Here is a 21,239-nt window from a genome sequence, read left to right as displayed (position 1 = left end):
TATAGTCGAATGCTATTTAAAACAATAACAAAATGCCTGCTGGGTTTGCAAAATGCAAAATAACTGAAAAAAATATTGCTTTGGTATACAGTACATGGATGAGACAAAGAATTAAATGTATGTTGACTTTGTATATATTCCAGCTGTAAAATAGCCCCTCATGCATTCCAGTGGTGGCAGAAGGATACATCCAAACACCCAATAGAAAGACGGTGAGGCTGAAACACGACTGCGGGTTGATTCAAAATGTGATTGAAAATTTCTCAAGCCAATGGCTTCCTGAGTCTAAAAAGCCAATGCCGAAAGAAGAGTGAACCAAAGTCCCTCCAAGTACATATATAATATACAATGTGCAGACCCATAAAAGAGAGATACAGTATTACTGTTGACCCCATAAATGTTGGAAATGCTGCTGGTACCTCAAGGAAGGATGTTACACTCCAGGCTCCCAGTTGGCTTGTTTCCACTCCATTTTGTGTTCTGTGTCCCTTTTACTATATCTTGACGAAAATGTGACCTATTTTTAAGTTCTAAGAATAACACGTGACATTAAGAAACAATTACACAAATTCTGCAAGAAAAATGTTTATTGTTGGACAACAGAAGAGAGTGTCATTCCAGATTCAAGAGGCAAAAAAGAAAGATTTAACAGACTATGCCTTCCCCAAGAATTAAAATCTAGTGTTTATGATTACATGTGGCTGCCCTCTGATATCCCATAAAATCTTTGATTCCAGATGAAACCACATCATCCTGAAAGGTCACTGGTCAGCCAGAGAAGAGTAGTCGGATCCTTGCACTAGTGATTCTCTGTTCTCCGGGGTTATTTCCCATCGTGGTGATGTTCGCTGGGGGCGGTCGTGCACCATGTCTCGTGAGTGTGCCTCAGTGCAGCTTCTGTTCCACCACGTTTTGTTTAGTGGATGAAACCAGTTTGCCATCGACCCTCTCTTCAACATAGGTTATCAACCTCTTCGTTCTAGATGAATCTACAAGACAAGATGGTCGAAGGATGTTACTCAATGGTGGCCCTTGTGATGCTCACGCCTTTTATTAATAAATCATACAAAACTAGGAAAGCTTTTGTCATGTCAAAATCGAAATAGCTGGCTGGCAACTTGAGAGTTTTTGCAACGTGAATGGGCTCCATGAAGCAAACTGAACAGGGGGTGAGACATGGGAATATCTCAACTCAAGAATGTATTACTTCCTAGCTGATACACCTTCACTTGATGCCAGCATCTGACATCCGACCTCTTTGTCCCAAGTAACGTCTAACCCTTCATCCCTCTTCCCTGCATGGTGTACCACCCTCTATTATTCCATTTTGGCTTTCTGTTTCGCTGTTTCACTCCAACTGCCTCATCTACTACTCTGTTTTACCCCTTGGTAGATATGATGGTTTTCCGTGTTGCTATTTTATTGGTACTTCAGCTGTACCTGTTTCAATGCACATATAGTGCTCCTTTTCTTTATTATCATATCATTGATACTATATCATTGCCTTTCTTATTATCCGGATATATTTATATCCTACCTAAATGTTGCCCCTTTCTTTGTATGCAAAGCGCTTTGCCATCTCTATGGGAATGCTGTTCCGATATAAAAAAAAAGAGAACAAATGAATGAAATAAATAAATAGATTTGTTTGTGTTTCTAGGTTTCATATTTTTAGAAGGTGTTTCTATAAGGCTAATTGTTGACAATGCCTGATTTGTACCTTTGGTTGCAAGTAGTGGGCACTAACACTAATTTAGGGACTGGAAAATAGTTTTTAATTATTAAACAGCAAGAGCGAGAGAAAGACAGAAAAGGGAGCAAGAAGGAGGTAGAGAAAGACAGGAAGAGGGAAACCCATGAGAGAGTAAGATATGGAAATGAACTTGTCAGACTGAGATATACAGGCAGAAAGCGTAGATTAGTGAAAGAAAGAGGCAGCAGGTGGAATAAGAAACAGGCACACATGTTATTCAGCTGCCCTACCATTCGGCACCTCCAGTGGTTGCCTCGTAAGAAAAACTTTGGACTCTGACATTTTTGTTTTTTTTAAAAATTAACCAACAAATATATTTGCCGACACCAGCTCTGCTGAAATTAATCATGTATACTCTTTAATCGAGCTAAAGTCCTGCGATAGATGCTTTGGAGGCCTCCACATTTGATTTGTATGGGTAGAAATCTCTAGTAAGGACTCTTTGACCCGTCTGATATTCCTGGAGACTTTTCCCCGATGCCTAGAGCTGTTAGGGCGTGCCGGAAAATACCAGTTAAGCGAGGGGGGAACAAAAAGGCAAAGAGAATCCAACTACCACCTAAAAGTATAATCGGGGGGGAGGAAACCCAAGAATTAGAGGGCCATGCTCAGTTGAATTCTGAGCAATTTAATTTGTTGGTTAGTCTTATTGATGCTAAGCTTGATAAGATCATTTTACCGTTGGTGGCCAAATTAGATCAGATTTCGGCTGAATTCACTAGATTGGGCCACCTTCTGGATACCTATACTGTTCGTATGGGTACTCCAACGACCACCGACTTAAGCCACACTATAAGGAAAGAGGTAGTAATTTCATCTGCGCAGGGGACCAAGGCTAACCAATTAGTCGTACCATCTGGCGAGGGGATTAGGGTTAACCAACCAGTTGTATCAGTCCAACTGCACTCTGAGAGTCAAGAGTATCAGGCTACGCAACGATGTGGTCATCCGCGGATTACAATGGGCGCCGGGCTGGGAGGACCGTATCTCTTTGTACGCTGACGATCTCCTCCTCTACCTCGCCTCCCCTAAGAGATCCCTTATTGTACTGTTCGACATCCTCAACGTCTTCGGGCGTTACTCTGGATTCCGGATCAATTGGCAGAAGTCTCTCATATATGTTTTAAGTGGGACCTCCCCTCAATTGCCTCGGAACTGCCCGATATCGGTGGCCGCAGACGGTTTCACGTACCTGGGCATATTTATCTCCCTAGATCCGACTTTCCGATATTCCCGCAATTTGGGCCCACCCTTGCAACGCCTCAAAAGCGACATCGTACATTGGAAAACGCTCCCTATTTCCTTGTTGGGCAAGGCAGCGCTGTTCAAAATGATGTCCCTCCCACGCTTTCTATACGCACTTCAGAACGCCGCGGACCCTGTGCCCAATTCATACTTTAGGGAGATCGAGAGCCTGCAGAGGGACCTCCTCTGGGATGGACGGCCACGTATAGCCTTCACAAAGCTCACACTTGGGTGGTATGACGGTGGAATTGGGCTGCCTGACATTAAAAAATACTATTGGGCGGCTCACCTCACAGCCATCAACCATGGCACTTATGGCCCCCCTGACGCCCCTGGATTTCGTATGGACCGCTGGCTACTCCCCGGCGGGACCTACAACCGTGCACTGTACTCCACACCTGGCAAGATCCCGCTTACGGGGCCCACCAACCACACGGTTAGGGTATGGCATACGGCGACAAAATCGCTGGGTTGGGCGAACAAACTTACGCTAGCCACCCCGCTCTGGGACTCACAAAAGTTAGGATACCTGGGCGACTCAAAAGGTTTTGATAAGTGGGACCTTATCGGTATTTCCACTATCGGAGATCTCTGGACGGCGGAGGGAGTGAAGTCGTTTAACACGCTCCAGACGCAACACTCAATGGCTGACTCAGAGTTGTTCAGATATCTTCAGGTCCGCCACGCGCTACAGGCCGCTTTGCCAAGGGACGCCGCCCTACCAGCTAACTCCCCGCTGGAGGACAGACTCCTTGATGGATATCTCCCAGAGCGTGCCATATCTCTGACTTACAGGAAGATAATTAATAACATGCCTGACCCCCTGACCCTACTGCGGGAAAAATGGACTGAGGACGGAATAGAACTAGACGACGAAGGGTGGCAGACGGCCATTTCATCCCCCAAAACGGTAGCAATCTCAGCCCGGCTCCGCCTGGTGCAATTAAAAATTCTACACAGAACATATATTACGGGGCCCCAATTGGTACATATGGGGGGACACACAGATGGGTCATGTAGACGTGGGTGTTCCCAGCCAGGTATCTTCACACACATCCTCTGGCACTGCAGGTTCATCCAGGAGTATTGGCACAAGATACATGCCATCATGAGTGAAACCCTCGAGATTGACATCCGGCCGGAAGCTCCTAGATGCCTCCTAAATATTTGGGAGCCCACAGACCTCAATGCCTACGCCATACACTGGGTGACACTTGCCTGTATGATAGCCAAGAGGAACATTGCGTAACACTGGGGGGCTGCCCAGGCACCTGCAATAAATGACTGGGAAAAGGACCTTGATTGGTGCATGCAACGAGAAAAATCTGTTTACATTGCAAGGGGCTGCCCCAGAAAATGGTCCAAAATCTGGACCCCCTGGAACTTATACCGAGGTGAAATATGTACCCCTCCCAGACTCTACGACGACGATGTCTCCCCTTCCCCGTAACTCCAACTGTATAAATGTGTTATGCATTGCTGAATCCTTGTGCTTGCCAATGCCTCTGCGGTGTTCTTATGAAACTATGCCTTGTTGTCGATGTTTCTTTAATAAAAAGAGTTATAAAAAAAAAAAGAGTATCAGGCTACCTCAGTAGCTGAAAGCAATGATGGTTGGACTGAGGTAAAGAGAAAGGATTCTGTTAACCTTCCGCCAGATTGTGCCCCTTACGTGGTGGTTTTAACTAACGTGCCACGGGTTGATTCATTTATGCCTCAGTCCCAGTTTGAATCCCATGACTCATTGAAAAATAAAACTGTTGCCTGGCTGCACAAGCAATGTGGATTTCCTACGGCCCTTTCAAATGATATATTAACCACAAGAAGGGTCAATTGGGTTGGTAATTCTAGAAAGATCTGTAATGGCACCTGTGTTATTGTTAATTTTAAATATCCTCAACACGTCGCCACAGTCTTGCTTAGATCAGCCTCCCTTCCACTTACTGATAATGGTGTTTGTGTACGCCCGCTTGGCTTTTTTTATAGCCATCTCATTAATATTCCCCCTAATGACTATAACTCTTCCTGGCTACCCCCGACAATCCAGCAGCGGGGTTTAACCATTCCTTTGCATAATCGTTTTAACGCCCTTAACAGTTTGGATTCTAATGACTGACTTAACCCGGAGAGCCCGATTCCCTTGGATAAGGATATGTATAAGCGGGGTACCGAAACTATTAATGTCAACTTAGTTACGGAGTCAACCAAGGTGGAGGTTTATCCTGATAATGATTGTAGGGGGCCAGTCAATGAAAACCAAAGGGAAGGAAATTATCCAACTGCTTTTATTACATCAGTTAGGGCTAATGCAAGGGGTAATGGAATAATCATAGCCAGTTGGAATGTTGCTGGGTTAAAATCAAAAGGGATTGTTTTGGGCTGGCAGAATTTCATCAATTCCCTTGATATCGCATGTTTTCAGTAAGGGTGGGCGTAGTGGGCGTAGTGGGGCTACGTGAAGCAGCACGTAGTGTGCCCAAATCTACGCACACTACGTGCTTCGCGTAGCCCCACTACGCGCCACCCGGCTCCCGCCCGCCCTCCTTTTAAATCAAACCCCCGCATTTACAATAAATACAAAATTAAAGAAACTTACCTGAAGCGCAGCGTCTCCGGGGCTCCCTCTTCCATTCCCAACTTCTTCTGACAAATGCGCAAGCGCGAACGCCCGCGCATGCGCATTTCTTGTGAGAAATGCGCATGCGCGGGCGTCCGCGCATGCGCATTTGTCAGAAGAAGTTGGAAAGGAGAATGTACCCCCAAATTTAGCGTGAAAAGAGGTATTAGACAGGGCTGCGTATTGGCCCCCCTTCTTTTTATCTTATTTATTAACGGAATCGACGCAATTTTAAAAACAACCCAAGCAGATGCCCCACGGATTAGAGGTTCTACTGTGCCAGTGTTGTTCTACGCTGATGACGCTGTCCTACTTTCTAGAACTCCATTAGGACTGCAGCGTCTGATTGATGGATTCTCTTCCTTTATTAAGGACAGGAGGTTGACCATTAACAAGAAGAAAACGTATATTATTATTTACGGGGCCAAAAGTAAAAAGAAAAGTAAACCTGCTAATTTTTCCTTTTTTATAGATAAGGATAAGGTGCTTCAGGTGGATACCTTTTGCTACCTTGGTATTACCTTCTCCAAAGACAGAAAATGGCTCAACGAATTTAAAAATATCCATATCAAAATGGCCAAAAATGCTCATGGTGTTTTTAGATTTGCTGCGAAGATCGGGGATCGACGCACCAGGGATATGCTCAAGATCTACCAAGCTAGGTGTGTTAGTATTGCCCTGTATGGGACTGGCGTTTGGGGTTATTTTCCTGCCCATTTCTTGCAGTTAGCGGGAAATGCCTTTTTCTAAAAACTTTTGTCATTACCGCCCACCGCTTGCACTGATCTCACCCATCGAGAGCTTGATATCAATTTTCTTACCGATCAACTATCCTTGAGGCCACTTATGATTTGGTGTTCTATCTGGCTCCAAGAAGAAAAAACTTTTAATAGATCGGTCATTGAGGACTGCCTCTCGTTGGATACATTTTTGAATATACCCTGGTTAAGATATGTCGTCAGTTGTTTTTCTGAGATTTTTAACTTAAACATCTTGGTGGACCCTAACGCAGCATCTTTAATAACGAAACAAGAGTTGAAAACAAACTTTCTGGCATTTCCCGCTAGGAAACGGGCCATTGCTAACGGTTCTCTGTCTACTGTTATGTTTTACAATAAGCATAACCTTGTTGAAGGTTTACCTACTTATTTAGTATGGGTAACGAGGCCATCCCATAAGTTTGTGCTGACTAGACTCAGGTTTGGTATCGTCCATCATTTAGTGGCACTGCCAACATTAAAGAAATATCCGCAGGGGCCCTGTATGTGTGATGGCGTTTCCAAACAGAGCACTGTGCACTTTCTCCTTATCTGCAAACTGTATACGAATTTTCGTATTGCCTATTTAAAACCTATGTTTTGTAAATATGGTACACGTACAGTTAACCAAGCCATGAGTTTAGTTTTTAACTTACAATACGTCGATATCTGTTTTTTTACTGCTATGTTTTTAACTCAATCTATCAAGGCCAGGAAAACTATGTGCTTTTAAATTTATTATTATTACATTTGTCATTTGTAGCTTTTGAATTGCAATCTGTTATATCTGTAATATTGAAATGTATTCTTATTTTATTATTGTTGTGCTTTTATGGTCATTTTATATGCACCGAATAAAGCTTCATGAATTGAATTGAATTGAATTGACTCTTTGACTCCCAACTCCAGTATACATGGCAGTGGCTTGTTTTGTGGTGGACTCATTATACTAAAAGACACAAATCCATGGACCCTAGACCAAATCAATTTTGTGCCAATCAAACACTTACCTTTGCCGGAGCTTGCGGAGGACGTTGCCGTGGTTGTTGTTGATGACACTCTGCAGGAAAAGAAATAAAAGAATCCAGTGGTTTCAGGTCATTTCCTGTCCAAAAGTGGCATATGACTTACTGCACTACCGATGCCATCCATTCAATCTCTCCCCTTTCTCCTTCTATATTGTGTGTGTGTATGTGTTATAGTGTCCATTTGGAAGGAAGACGACGATCTCAGGAATCACATCATGACCATGACCAAAAGTGGTCTTCACCATCAAAGTTCTCGGTATACCTCATCAAAGAGCCTTAAGGGACATTACTGGAAAAAGCCCTGTCAAACTCAGCCATGTTGCTCGGTACCCTACTATGTATCTCAGTTGCATTAGATCAGAATATTTAGGATTGTGTTGGTAATGGGGGACAAACAAACTGTGGCCACTGCATTATCTTTCCTTTCTAAAAAATCCATGAGGGGTCATTGTTTGACTTATAACTTATGATCTGTGTAAGAGACCCATGTGGCCATAACGCAAACTCCAGATCCACTCCAGTACATATGTATCACTGTACTAGCACTAGCCAATAGATGATCCTGCTCTTTGGCTAGCTATCTTTTCATTTGTTGTAGACCCAAAATCTTGAATGACTCTTTAGAGGGAGAGGAAAGATCAAAAAAAGGGATCATCAGAGAGTAAAAGAAGGGAAAATGTAGCAGGAATAGAGGGAATGAGGAAGGAGTCCAGTTGGAGTGGTCATTCTCAAAATACAAATATGACATTGAAAATACCTATAGTACTTTTCGTGTAGCAGGTCTGCACTATCCCTATACAATCTAACTGGTGCAGACCGACAAGAGACTTACAGTCTAACTTAGTTTTGGGTAATTGTGGAAAATCTACTGATTTGTGGTGGAAATACTAAATCTGGACAATAGTCCGCTAACAGAATTTCCTTCACCATACGGATCAAATCATGTGAGCATCATATGGTGGAGGAATGTTGTGGCTTCTACTGAGGATTAGTGACCTCAACAAAGAGGATTAGCCTTCTCAACCAACATCACCATCCAACTCGTGACTTGCAACCTCCTGTATGGCCATCTTCCTTTAGCTCTCTTTGGTCTTTAGCACTGAAGACCTTACCCTCCCTCTCCATCCAGTAAGCGCCGGTAGGTCTGGATCTCCATCTCCAGCCGGCTCTTGATGTCCAAGAGCTGATTGTAATCAGCGCTCTGGCTCTCCATGTCCATGCGGATCTGGTTGAGTTGCTCCTCAAGGCTGCTGATAGTGGTCTGGATCAGTGCCAGCTGCGAGCAGTACCGCCCCTCTGTCTCTGCCAGTGTTTCTTCAAGGGATCTTCTCTGGGGTGAGATCAAATATAAAATGTTTAGGAGCAAGTAACAGGAGCGTCACAATTGAGTCCTTATTGGTCATGAAGAGGCCATCTCATGCTATTTTGGCACATTAGGTGAACCGTACAGGTGAGCTGGGCATCTGGTTTCCCCCACCTCTTTTTGCCAGTGGTGTAGCAAAAAAAACATGCATAACTTTGCTAACTTGTACATTTTGCCTTAGAACTTTGTGAAGGTTGCAAGGTATAAAACGTTGCAAGTTCTCACAAACCCAGTCAGAATGCTAGCTGAGACAAACCTGGGGAGTTCAGGGAGACCTGAGCCGTCGGAATCTGTTAGCCACCTGTATCCTTTCAGTGGCCCTGGAACAAAAGAGTAGCCGGAAATCGACCCCACCCACTCCCAAAACCATCCTCTAATGACACCAAGCAAAGCAATAAAACCCAACGCTCCTTAAAATTTCCTTCAAACCATTCATCCTCCGCCCATCCATCTACCCTTTTATCTATTCCCCCTTCCATCTATACATCCGTCCTGCTGTCCATCTCTTCACCTTTACAACCACCCACCCGTCCTCATCCAAACATACTTCTTATTATTCACCCATCGTCCCACCCATCCTTTCATTTTTTTACTTATATTATTGTATCCATCCTTCCAGATTCGCATCCGCCCATTCACTCTTGTTCACCTGTCCATTCTTCCATTCTCCCTTTTACTTGATGATCCTTTCCCTCCAAATCTTCTCCATTAATCTAGCCATCCTTTCACTCTTCATTCCCTTCATTTTGTTCACCCATATGTCCTTTCTTTCACTTTTCCTCTTTGCCTTTACATTTCCTTCCTTGCTGTCACCGTTCCTTCCTCCTCCCATTCTTACTTTGCCCTTTCTATCTATCCATAATTTTTCTCTCACCCTTACTTTTTCTTTCTCATCTTTCCCTCTCATCCTCATTGTTTTCCAATAGTCCCTCTCCCAATGTGTTTCACTAATCCCCATCATTCCACCTTCTTTGTTTCTGTCACTGTGCATTTGAGCCCACACCCCTGTTGGCATGGTTTTACCTAGACGTCTTATTAGCATTTGTCTGCAAGCTTGTAGGCAGAAGGGGCTAATGAGCAGCTAATTGCAGTTTCTGTAGGACCCAGTTCACCAGCCCTCTGGGCCCAGTGGCAGCCCCCGCTTACGCTTCTGAAGCCCCTGTTGTGTGAACCAGCCCTCTGGGCCTAGTGGAAGCCCCCACTTACACTGCTGAAGCCCCTAGCATGTGAACCAACTCTCTGGCCCAGTGACAGCCCCCGCTTACGCTGCTGGAGTCCCTGGTGTGTGAACCAGCCCTCAGGGCCAAGTGGAAGCCCCTGCTTACGCTGCTGGAACCCCTGGATTGTGAACCAACCCTCTGGCCCAGTGGCAGCCCCTGCTTACGCTGCTGGAGTCCCTGGCGTGTGAACCAGCCCTCTTGGCCCAGTGGCAGCACCGCTTATGCTGCTGGAGCGCCTGGCATGTGAATCAACCCTCTGGCCCAGTGGCAGCCCCAGCTTATGCTGCTGGAGCCCCATGCGTGTGAACCAACCCTCTGGCCCAGTGGCAGCCTCCGCTTACGCTGCTGGAGCCCCTGGCATGTTAACCAACCCTCTGGCCCAGTGGCAGCCCCCGCTTACGCTGCTGGAGCCCCTGGCGTGTGAACCAGCCCTCTTGGCTCAGTGGCAGCACCGCTTACGCTGCTGGAGCCCTGGAGTGTGAACCAGCCCACTGGCCCAGTGGCAGCCCCCGGTTACGCTGCTGGAGCCCCTGGCGTGTGAACCAGCCCTCTTGGCCCAGTGGCAGCACCGCTTACGCTGCTGGAGCCCTGGAGTGTGAACCATCCCACTGGCCCAGTGGCAGCCCCCGCTTACGCTGCTGGAGCCCCTGGTGTGAGAACCAACCCTCTGCCCAGTGGCAGCCCCCGCTTATGCTGCTGGAGCCTCTAGCGTGTGAACCAGCTCTTTCATACCATGGCAAGGGCCGACTGCAGCTCGATCTCCAAGCTCTGCATTGACCGCCTCAGTTCGCTAAGCTCAGACTTGGTGGACTGCACTTGTTCCACCCCTGTGGCGAGCTCCTTCTTTAGTTGTTTGCTCTACAAGAACAGAAAGGGATGAAAAACACAACGATCATTTGCTGGGTCCTCCCATGTTTCGATTAGCAGCAATCCCACCGACTGGTGGACACCCACCTCAAGAACCTGCTCAGCAGACTCCTGCATGGGCGCCCAGCCCAACGATGCACCCAGAAGACATCTTGGTTCTCGCTAAACTCAAACATGCAACTAACAAGCATTGTGCTGTGTTGTTGTGTATAAGGTTGCCAGCATGCTGTAGTGTATACCATTGGTTCGGTGCTGCAGTGCATCGTTCTGGGATCTCTCAATTATCTGAGTCACGGTGGGATTGTATTCATGAGTATTGGCACTGTGTTGTCTGTTGATGAGTTACTCTGTAACTGAGAGCATATGCCACATAGATTTGCTGTTTAGTTAGTATAAGTCTGTTAATTCCATTGAACTGCATTGTTTTTAATTTATTTACCCTCACAGTTCTGTTGGATGAGTTTTGAGATGGTTTATTTAGAGTCTCCTGGTGATTCTGTGAGGTTTTTTAGGGCTGGAATGTGATATTGCTGTGGTAATGCCTAGCCAGCAAGCTGTATGGCTTTGGTGCACAGTTACATTATCCTTCATTGTGCATTGGTGGTAACGTGAGGAATGGATGTGCTGCTCAGGCAGCAAAGCTTTGCTAACTAAATTGCTTTGGGGCCCTGTTTAGAACATGAGTGAGTTGTGAGGCCTCAGCCACAGCCTCAAGGCCCTACGATATGAACAGGATTGAACGAGGCCTCATGACTAGGGCAGGGGACCTTAAGACAGAACTAGGTGGCATCTTGACAGGACCAGGAGACCTCATGACAAGACCAGGAAACCTTATGATGTGGCTAGGAGGTCTCATGACGGGGCCGAAAGGCTTCATGACGTGGCCGGGTGGCCTCCTTACAGGGCTTGGAGGACTCATGACTGAGCCAAGTAGCCTCATAACTGAGTCGAGAGGCCTCAGGATGTGGATGGGAGGCATCTTGATAGAACCTGGAGCCCTGATGACAGAGCCAGAGGGCTAGACGACAGGGCAGGGAGGCATCATAACTGAGCCAAGCAGCCTCAAGGCATAACCGAGAGGTCTCAGAATAGACCTAGCTGTGAGGCATCTCGACAGGGCCATGGGGTCGCTCAAACTCGTACTTTAGGTGCTGAGAGTTTCTGAATGTCTCTGGGCCATTGCACAGACATGCACTCTCAGCTAGAAAGTAGTCAGTGCTGTTGGGAGCCCAGATGATCTCTCCATGACATGTCTCAGCAGTGCCAGATATATGATATATGATGTCCCTAAAGTGTTACCTTGGATGTTGGAATATGTCATGGATTAGTGCCAGATATTGCTGGTATCTTCTTGATAGCCGACCACCATCGCTCACCTGCTCCTGGAAATTTGCATCTGCTTTTTCGCGGTTCCTATTAGCGACCTCCTCATACTGCCTCCTCATGTCATCCAGAATCTTGAGGAGGTTGATACCCGGTGCCGCGTTCATCTCCACAGTCAATTCTCCGGCGCTTCCACCAGCGAGAGCCTTCATCTCCTGGGCAGGGGGAAAAGACAACAAACAGGTTATAAATACCTAATGGCTGAGCACTGTCAGCTTCATTCACTGTAAAGGAGCTCTATTTGGACTTAGAAATGTCACTGCATGGCAGCTCTTGCTAAGTGTAGACCTTTGACTGTAAAGGAGCTCTCCATAAGAGCAGAACATTAATTGCACAGGAACTCTTACGAAGAGTAGAGCTTTGCCGAATTTTCACTGTATAGGAACTAACCAGAGCGACAATCTTGCACTGAGTTTGGAACTCTCACTGCACTCGAGAATTGCTATGTACATGAACCATGATTGCAAAGGAGCTCTTTTGAGTGTAACACTTTCATTGAGCATAGAACTTTCCCTACAAAAGAACTCTCACTAAGTGTGATACTTTCACTTCAGAGGAGCTGCCAACGAGTGTACACGTTTCACTGCGGAGGTAGTACATTTCATTTCCACTGCTAAGGAGGATTTACTACTGGAAGGAATCTCACTGTAAATGAACCATCATTGAAAAGGGGAACTCTCCCTAAGAGCAGAGTTAACTGCTAAGGCGCTCTCAATGACTGTAGAACTTTACCTGCACAGGGGAATCTCATCTTAAAGGATCCCTCGTTGAAAAAGATCCCTATGTGAGATTAGAACTGTCACTACACACCTAGCTACTTCCTGAGTTACCTTGGGCATTGGTGTCCTGAGGGGGGCACATACTGGAGCCACAGAGGAAACTGGCGGTCATCTACAGCTGATAATCATGAAGTTTGTGTGTATATATATATATATATATGTATATATATATATATATATATATATATATATATATTATTTTTATTTATTTATTTGCTCTACATTTATCATACACATATCAATTCAATTTAAATTATTATTTAGCATAAAATGTTTTACTCAATTCTTTTGAGTTAAACTTTTTTTTACTTTTCACCTTTACTTTTTCACAGTGAGATTCCACTGTAAGGGTGGAGGTCTCCCCATCATAAAGTGTAGGGACATTGAAAAGAAATGGTTATATATTATAATAAATTAGTAAAAATATTTGCATGTGAAATATTGATGTTAATTAATATATGTTTATTTTGAATGTAGAACAAATAAAGAAAATGTGCCAATGTTATTACCCTAATTTTGAATTAAATCTTTAAAGAATTTAAAAATATTAAATTACATCAAAATCGTTCTTCGGAAGTGTAAATTAAAAATAAATTCCTACCTAAAATAAACAAATATTTTGTATTATGCATTCATTATTATTAAAAGTGCTTCACATAATTAATTAAAAGTACATCAATAATATTTAAATAAAAGTTATTGGTACATTATTGTTTACATTCTAAAAGGACATTAAAATATTTTATAATTGAATAGTAAATATTTTTTATTTTTATATATTTTAAATTAAACTATATATCTTTATATTTCTAACTATTTGAAATATTTTTTTTAACATTATTTCCTATGGAGTTTTATTTTGAGTTCATAACTCCATTATTTTCTATGGGATGGGCTGCAGTACTAGTGGTTTGTCATGTGTGGCACAGGACTTATTACTTTTTCTATTTCGGCAGAAGTAACTTATACTCATAAATGTGACCCCATCTCCTTTGTCAGGGGAGCGGTAACGTGTAAGTCTATGCTTTCGAGTAACTTTACACTCAGATTTAATGAATATGGAAAGTAGTAAAGTCACTCAAAAGTGTAGGAGCAAATTGCACATGTAAATTACTACTCACAAGTCTAATTTATATGTGTGATTTCCCCCGAAGGTCAATTAATCATTTTTAGCAGTTTAGCAGACTTTGACTTAGACATTACCAAGGTCTGTGGAAGAGGTACTGGTCTTCGGAGTATCTCCCTTTCTCTTCCTCACCCCACATTCTTCTACAGTCTCTCAGTTAGATGCTTTTCTGAAACACTCCATGTGCACTTCTCACACCTCTTCTGTTTCTTTTTCAGCGCCTACCTTTCACTCTCTGCCAAGCATACTTCCTTGCATCTCATTCACTTCACCAAGCCCACCCTTCTGCCCGTCCACACACAACACCCACTCACCTGTAATTATTTAACTTTTAGACTGCTGGAGCAGAGTTTTCAGTTTGAAAATTCTGGGGCTTTTGAAGCTCTGGCATGTCTATTCGTTGTACTAAAGTAATAATAATTATTAATTAATTATTTGTCTTGTGCAAGTGTGTTTATATTAATCAATCCGTTTGTCCTAACAGGAGAAGAGAGAGTTACACGTGAGTGTGCATAAATGTGCTGACTAAAATTAACGTGCATGTTTTCATGTTTAAACGTTGCTATGTGCTGTTTATTTTTGAGCACAAAACGCTTTTGAATTAATGCTTTCTATGTTGCGAGAGCTAGATAAATGCATACACATAAGGGTATTAGTGGGGTTAACACTGTTTAATCATTATGCTGTAGTAACGTTGTTTTTTATTTCTTTTAATTGAGATGGTCTATTGTGGCCTATGGAGGCCTAGTCCATGATGGCTGATTTTGTGAGCCTGGCCTCGAGTGAATATGTGAAAACTGAGACGAGGGAGACCCCTGCTGGAAATGGTCCTGAAGTTAACTGACCATGGTCCTTGTCGAGAAACTTTCCATGAGGACAGCAGCAGTTTTTGGGAGTTCTCCAAGAGAAGTGAAAGTGTCCTTGGCAATCTTGAAAAACAAAGGAGCCTTAGAGGGAAACTCTGAACTGTGGCTCGATAGCCGAGGAGAAGCCGGATTAATGTGATACATGTTTTATTTTCTTGGTTCCTGTTCCGTAGTTTTCGCTATGTGTATTTTTCCTGAGCCGAGGTTCACAAATGTTGCAATGTTACATCTTTTCCTTCTCGCTCTGCTCAGCAAGTCCGGCGGACATTATGATTTTTCCTATGTTCCAATGTATCTTTCCTTTGTTCAATTTATTATAAAAACTGTTAGCTTAGAGAGGGTTTTTTGCCACCCCATTTGCCACTTGCCATTTTGCCTTTGCTGCGTGATGAACTTGCGTTGCTGAGGATTGATGCTGACGGGACTTCGTCTTGAGAGACATTTACCGAGAGACTTGTCCTGACCCGTTCTGACATTTAGCTAGAATAGGTAACTATGAGAAATGATTTACTCTGATTGATTTTCTTTGACTAATTTTAGATAAAGCAATATAATTTTAAACATGGTGTTGGATATTCATTTTTGTCAATTATTGGGTTTGCATTATTGATTATTGTTGTATATATTGTATAGACTATACTTAGGGACAGTCACAAAACCAGGTCTTATCGGCCTCGATATAGATGCAGGGTGTTTAGGAGTGTTTTCTTTCCACAGGTTTATTGCTGGTAGAGTATTTGAGCGTATGTTAGTGAAATGGGCCCTAGCGTATGATGTATGCATGTGCGTGTAACTGTGAGATTACTCTATCCGTGGTAGTGGGAATATTATATACACCCTGATCTCTATCAATTTCCTGGTAGCAGAGGATGGTTTTGATGATTGTCTTGATTAGATAAGATTGTTTTTATTGATTATTGATTATTGGTTCATGTTGGTATATGTACTAATACTATATGTTGGAGTCGTAATGTTGAGTTATATGTAGTGCTTCTGGAACTTGGAAGCTGTAGCAGTTCCGTAGTAGGGCAGAGGGAAGTATATGCTGCTCTCGGGAAAGACGGAATTGTAAGGAATAACGTGTGACAATTGAAGTTGCGCGTCACATTGTCTGGGTTCGGAATCAGTGACATCGTCGTATGTTACTATTAGATATTTCTGGTATATAAGGAGTGTGAATGATAGTGAAGGTTATCTGTGAAACTCTGGTCTTAAGTCCCAGGGATCCGTAAGGATTTCCGTTAAAGCTTATCGCGGGAGGAGTAATAGGTATTCTCTGAGCTTATTTGAAGAACTGGGCAAAAGAGAAAGCTTGCTTAGTTAATGTGTGTTATAATTCTGTAGTGGAGCAGATTGTCTGTTCTCGGGAAGCAGGATTCTGTGTGTATGTACTATATTTCCTTTGTATGAATGTGCGTGAGTGTTTGTACATTTAGTTGATTGTAAGACTCTTTGGACAAGTCCTAGAGGAAACAGTTAATGAATGTATGTTAGTAGGGCAGAGTAGAAGAAGTGCTACTGTGTCAATGAAAGGTTTCCTATGAAATGGACTCTTTTTACTATTCTGTGGTTAGCGAAGCGGACAATGGAGATGTTTTTATGTTGTAACTAATAGATTTTGTAGAAATTTTTGACACGAAGTCTACTGAAAAATTTTTGTAAAGGAGGGGTAGACCAGTGACAGAAGACAGAGACAAACTGCAGTGACTGTTGACGTCAGAAAGACCGCGCTCTGATTGGGTGGTAGATCAGAATAGTGCTCGCGCTAGGATTGGTGCGTTAGTGTGAGCCGCGCAAGGATTGGAAGAGCTATTTAATGACGTAAACGTTCCAGGATTGGTGCGTTAGTGTGAGTCGCGCTGCAATTGGTTGAAAATTCGTATTGTATATTTATAATACGGAAAGAGTAGAGGGTTCTTTGTAAACGATAAAATGTATTATCAAGAAGAGAAGAAGAAAAAAACATTTTTTGGTAGAGTTAAAAAGTGGTTTAGCAAGGATAAAGATGTTAAAACAAGAGAGGGCGAGTTGTTACCTCCACCGAAAACACCTGCATCCTTCATGGCTGCGAGACATGGGTTTCATACTTGTATATGGTTGGAGAATTGGGTTAGGTATACTAAAGAAGATGGTGTTCTAGCATTTCCAGAACATGGTTCATTTAATTTGGCCGTGTTGAGAAATTTACGGGAAAAGATGTTATGTCTTGACCCGAAGCCGAGACCTACACAGTTCGAGGCTTTAGTGGAATGGGAAGAAGAAGTACATGAGAGAGAGAAACAAAGATCAGGAGGGTACTATAGGTACATGTTTGGGAGGAGACATGATCGTGAGACTCATCATGATCGAATGAAAAGGTGGCGAGATGTTAGTATGTCAGAGGGATTATATCCGATGAGAACAGTTGAAGGAGGAGCAGAAAGGGTTCCTGAGTCAGAAATAAGAAGATATGGAGTTAATGAGTATGAGGATGAGGTCTTGAATGACATGATTTACAAAAGACCACCTCCATATAGACCAGAACCGGACAAAAGTACACCAGTTGTTTCTCCGATAAGAGATACAGTTTGTGTTAGTGAGACAGAAAATGAGACACCTGAGGTAAGGAGTGATCATTACCTTGATAAAAATGCCAGACAATTAGCCAGAACTACAACAGAGTTGACTGAGAAGATTAGGGAGTTAACGAAGAATCTAGAAGCTGTTACGGTGCCTGTAACAATAGGTCCAGTTATGCCTGTGTTTGACAAACAGAGAGCAGGTGAGAATGGACTGGTGATTCCATATGTTGGGAATAATCTGACAAATTCAGTTGGTCCTTCAGGAGATTCAGGCAAAAGAGCAGAAAGAAATGACCTGAGACAATCAAGACATGACACATGTAGTGAAATATTGGATGCTAGTGAAGCTAGTTGTTCAGGGATGCCGATTTTAGAACCGCAAAAGAGAGTGGTTCCAGTGAGAAAAACTGCTGAAATAACAGTTGATGATTTGAATGATTGGATGAAGGTTCTACAGAAAAAGGATAAAGGTTCACAAGTAATTGATGTAGCTAAGTTACGTGTAGAACTAGAAGAGCTTGTTACAGGAACAGTTCCAACAGAGATTCTGAAGAGTCATCATGATGGTGAACTAATGTTTATGTGTAAGAGTGTTACCTGGAGAGCAAGGAATACACATGACAGGCTAAGAGCAATAGCAAATGAACAAGGAGTTGACATTGATAAAGTGAAAGCTTTACAGAGAACTTACAGGATGGATTTTACAGAGAAGGACATTGAAAATTTGAATGCTACTGGTAGAACAGGACAGATTAAGGAAATGGTAGCATTATTGCGAAGATGGGGTGATGTGGAAAAGTGGAAGGATAGGTGGTATAAGAAAAGAGATGAGACTGAAGATAGAACAACTTATTCAGTATTTCCAGTGAGAGAAAAGGAGAAACCAGTGGATAATTATCCTATGAGAGAAATACCTGGAGGAGGATATGTACATGTTCCATGGACCAGACAGGATATTTTATCATTTACGAATGATTTCCCTCGATTGAGAGAAAAGCCCGTCGAGTGGTATAGGCAGGTAGATAGGTTTGTGAAATTGTCAAAAGTGCTGTGGGTTGACCTGAATAGTCTGTTTGATATAATTGTTCCAGCAGACTTGTGGACTGAGTGTAAAATAGTTGTGAGTTGGCCTACTGAGGAATATCCAAGAGACTCAAGAACAGGGGCACCAGATCCAGAGGTAATGAGAAAGTATGATCAGGTGATGGTATACCTGAAGAGTAAAGTACCTGCAAAAGAGACAGACTGGGTAAAAATAGATCGAACACAACAGGAAGCGAAAGAATCAGTTCATGCTTTTTACGAGAGGCTGATACTGGCATTTAAACAATTCAGTGGAGATGAACACCTGGGTGACAAAGATTTGAGTCACTTTGTATACAGATTTGTATATGGCCTTAGACCTGAAATTGGTGAGAGAATTCGTGAGCACACAGTGGATTGGCAGAGTAAGAAAGTAGATGAGATCCTGAGACATGCAAAATACTTCAGTGATGAAATTGAAGCAAAACAAAGAAAGCTGAAAGAGAAAGCAATGTGGGCACAAGTGAAAGTTGCGGAGAGACAGGAAGCACAGTTAGTGGAACAGGCGAATAATCCAGGAAATAATGCAGGAAATAGACCTAGATATGCAGGAAAAGGAAAAGGAAGTCTTGAGGAAGCGAAGAAAAAGTTCCCTTGTCACAACTGTGGCCAATTGGGGCATTGGAGATCAGAGTGTCCTAATCCACCATTAGTGAGTAATGAGAGTAAACCTTTAAATCAACAGGTGCAGAACCAGAACGAAGGAAATAATCAACAACAGCAACAACAGAAAGTTGTGAGACAGCAGAATCAAGAGCCAAAACCACCCTTGCCGCAGAATAGAGGGTTACAAAAGTATAATCAGGATTCAGGATTCTACAATGATGAGCAGGTAAACAAACCAAGACGTTCTAACAAAGTACAGCAGTACTTGTTAAAGAGTGAAGGGAGTGAGTCTGAGGGTGATTATTGACGGTGCCGAGGAGAGGAAGAAGAGTGCATACTTGGTGCAACTCTAGAAATAGACCAGGCAGGACCATTTGTGGATGGGAAAATAAATGAGGAGAGTGTTACTTTTTTGGTAGACACAGGTGCGACAAGATCAACTGTCAGGTCAACAGATGTTAGAAATCTTCCTCTCTCGGATGAAGCAATCCAAGTAGTTGGTGTAGCCAATACACAGATCAGAACACGTCTTACTGAACCTGTAAGAGTACAGATAGGGAAATTTTCAGACATGCATAGATTCATTGTCTGTGACACGAGTCCAGTGAACCTACTGGGTAGGGACTTATTGTGTAAGATGAACTGTACAATTTTTTGTACACCGGATGGAATAGCCTTTGAGACACCAGATGAAGATGCTTTGTACCGAGTGACTCTAGAAAATAGAGAAAGTGAGTTAATTGGTGCATTTGCTGTGTTTAATCCGGAGGATTTGCCTCAAGAGCTGAGAGACACAGTGAAAAGGACAGTTTGGGATTTTACTGGAGAGGATGTGGGATTGATGAATAATGTAGATCCAGTGAAAATTGCAGTAAAAGAGGGAATCACATATCCTAACATTCCTCAGTACAAAATGACACCAGAAATAATTGAAGGGATAACTCCTATAATTGAGAAAATGATTCAGCAAGGAGTCCTGAGAGAACTACTGAGTAGTCCGTGTAATTCACCGATAATGGGACTAAAAAAGCCCAATGGGAAATTTAGGATCGTACAGGATTTGAGAAAAGTTAATCAAATTGTGGTGGCATGTTGTCCTATTGTGCCAAATCCATCAGTGATCCTGTATCAAATTCCACATGATGCTGAGTGGTATACAGTGATTGATTTGTGTCATGCGTTCTTTTCAATTCCATTGCATCATGATAGCCAGCCGATTTTTGCATTTAGGTTTGGCCAGCGTATTTTAGCATGGTGTCGAATCCCACAGGGGTATACGGAGAGTCCTTCGATATTCAATCAGTTATTGAAGAAATCGTTGGAAAGTTTGATCATGCCCGAAAGTTCAGTGCTAGTGCAGTACATTGATGACCTGCTGGTGGCATCAAAGACACGTGAAGCTTGTGAAGTAGATACCATAGCTTTACTGAATCATCTGGCAGATGGAGGGTTAAAGGTATCTCCAGACAAATTGCAATTTTGCAAGAAAGAGGTGCATTATCTTGGACACAATATTGAAAAGGGTCTGAGAAAAGTGACTACTGACAGGATCAGAATAATCAGAGAAATGAAAGTTCCAAAAACCCAGAGAGAAGTGAGAATGTTCCTGGGTATGGTGGGTTATTGTCGTCAGTGGATAATTAATTTTTCCCTGATAGCAAAGCCACTGATTAAACTGACAAAAAGTGAAATGACGGATCCATTGGATCTAGATGCAGAACAAATGGCAGCATTTGAAGAGCTCAAAAGTAAAATGTGTGAGGCTCCAGCTTTGGGTATGCCTGACTATGAGAAAGAATTTGAGCTGTACTGCAGTGAAAGAAATGGATGTGCACTCTCAGTGTTAATTCAGAAACATGGATTACTGAGAAGGCCTATTGCGTACTTCTCATCGACACTTGACCCTGTAGCTGTGGGTTTACCAGGTTGTCTGAAATCTGTGGCTGCAACATGCAGGAGTCTGGAACAAAGTGAGGGAATCATA

General features: G+C 43.0%; 1 protein-coding gene across 2 annotated transcripts in view; it reads right to left on the bottom strand.

The window, feature by feature from the left end:
• Positions 1–569: 569 nt before the first annotated feature.
• The window catches only part of LOC146868249 (keratin, type I cytoskeletal 12-like), a 31,958-nt gene continuing 11,288 nt past the window's right edge, over positions 570–21,239 (bottom strand). The window contains exons 4-8 of one of the 2 annotated variants that reach the window (XM_085609563.1): positions 12,228–12,389; positions 10,717–10,842; positions 8,514–8,731; positions 7,384–7,433; positions 570–989 (exon numbers count right to left, since the gene is read on the bottom strand). In XM_085609563.1, the coding sequence (XP_085465689.1) occupies positions 886–989; positions 7,384–7,433; positions 8,514–8,731; positions 10,717–10,842; positions 12,228–12,389 (660 nt within the window). In that variant the 3' untranslated portion in view covers positions 570–885. The remainder of the gene's footprint in view (positions 990–7,383; positions 7,434–8,513; positions 8,732–10,716; positions 10,843–12,227; positions 12,390–21,239) is intronic. The other variant, XM_085609566.1, reaches the window with a different exon arrangement.

The sequence above is a fragment of the Triturus cristatus genome, chromosome 1_2 (assembly GCF_964204655.1).
Source record: "Triturus cristatus chromosome 1_2, aTriCri1.1, whole genome shotgun sequence".
Classification (NCBI taxonomy): Eukaryota; Metazoa; Chordata; class Amphibia; order Caudata; family Salamandridae; genus Triturus; species Triturus cristatus.
The sequence above is the reverse complement of the archived record's forward strand: the minus strand, read 5'-3'. Positions and strand labels throughout refer to the sequence as shown.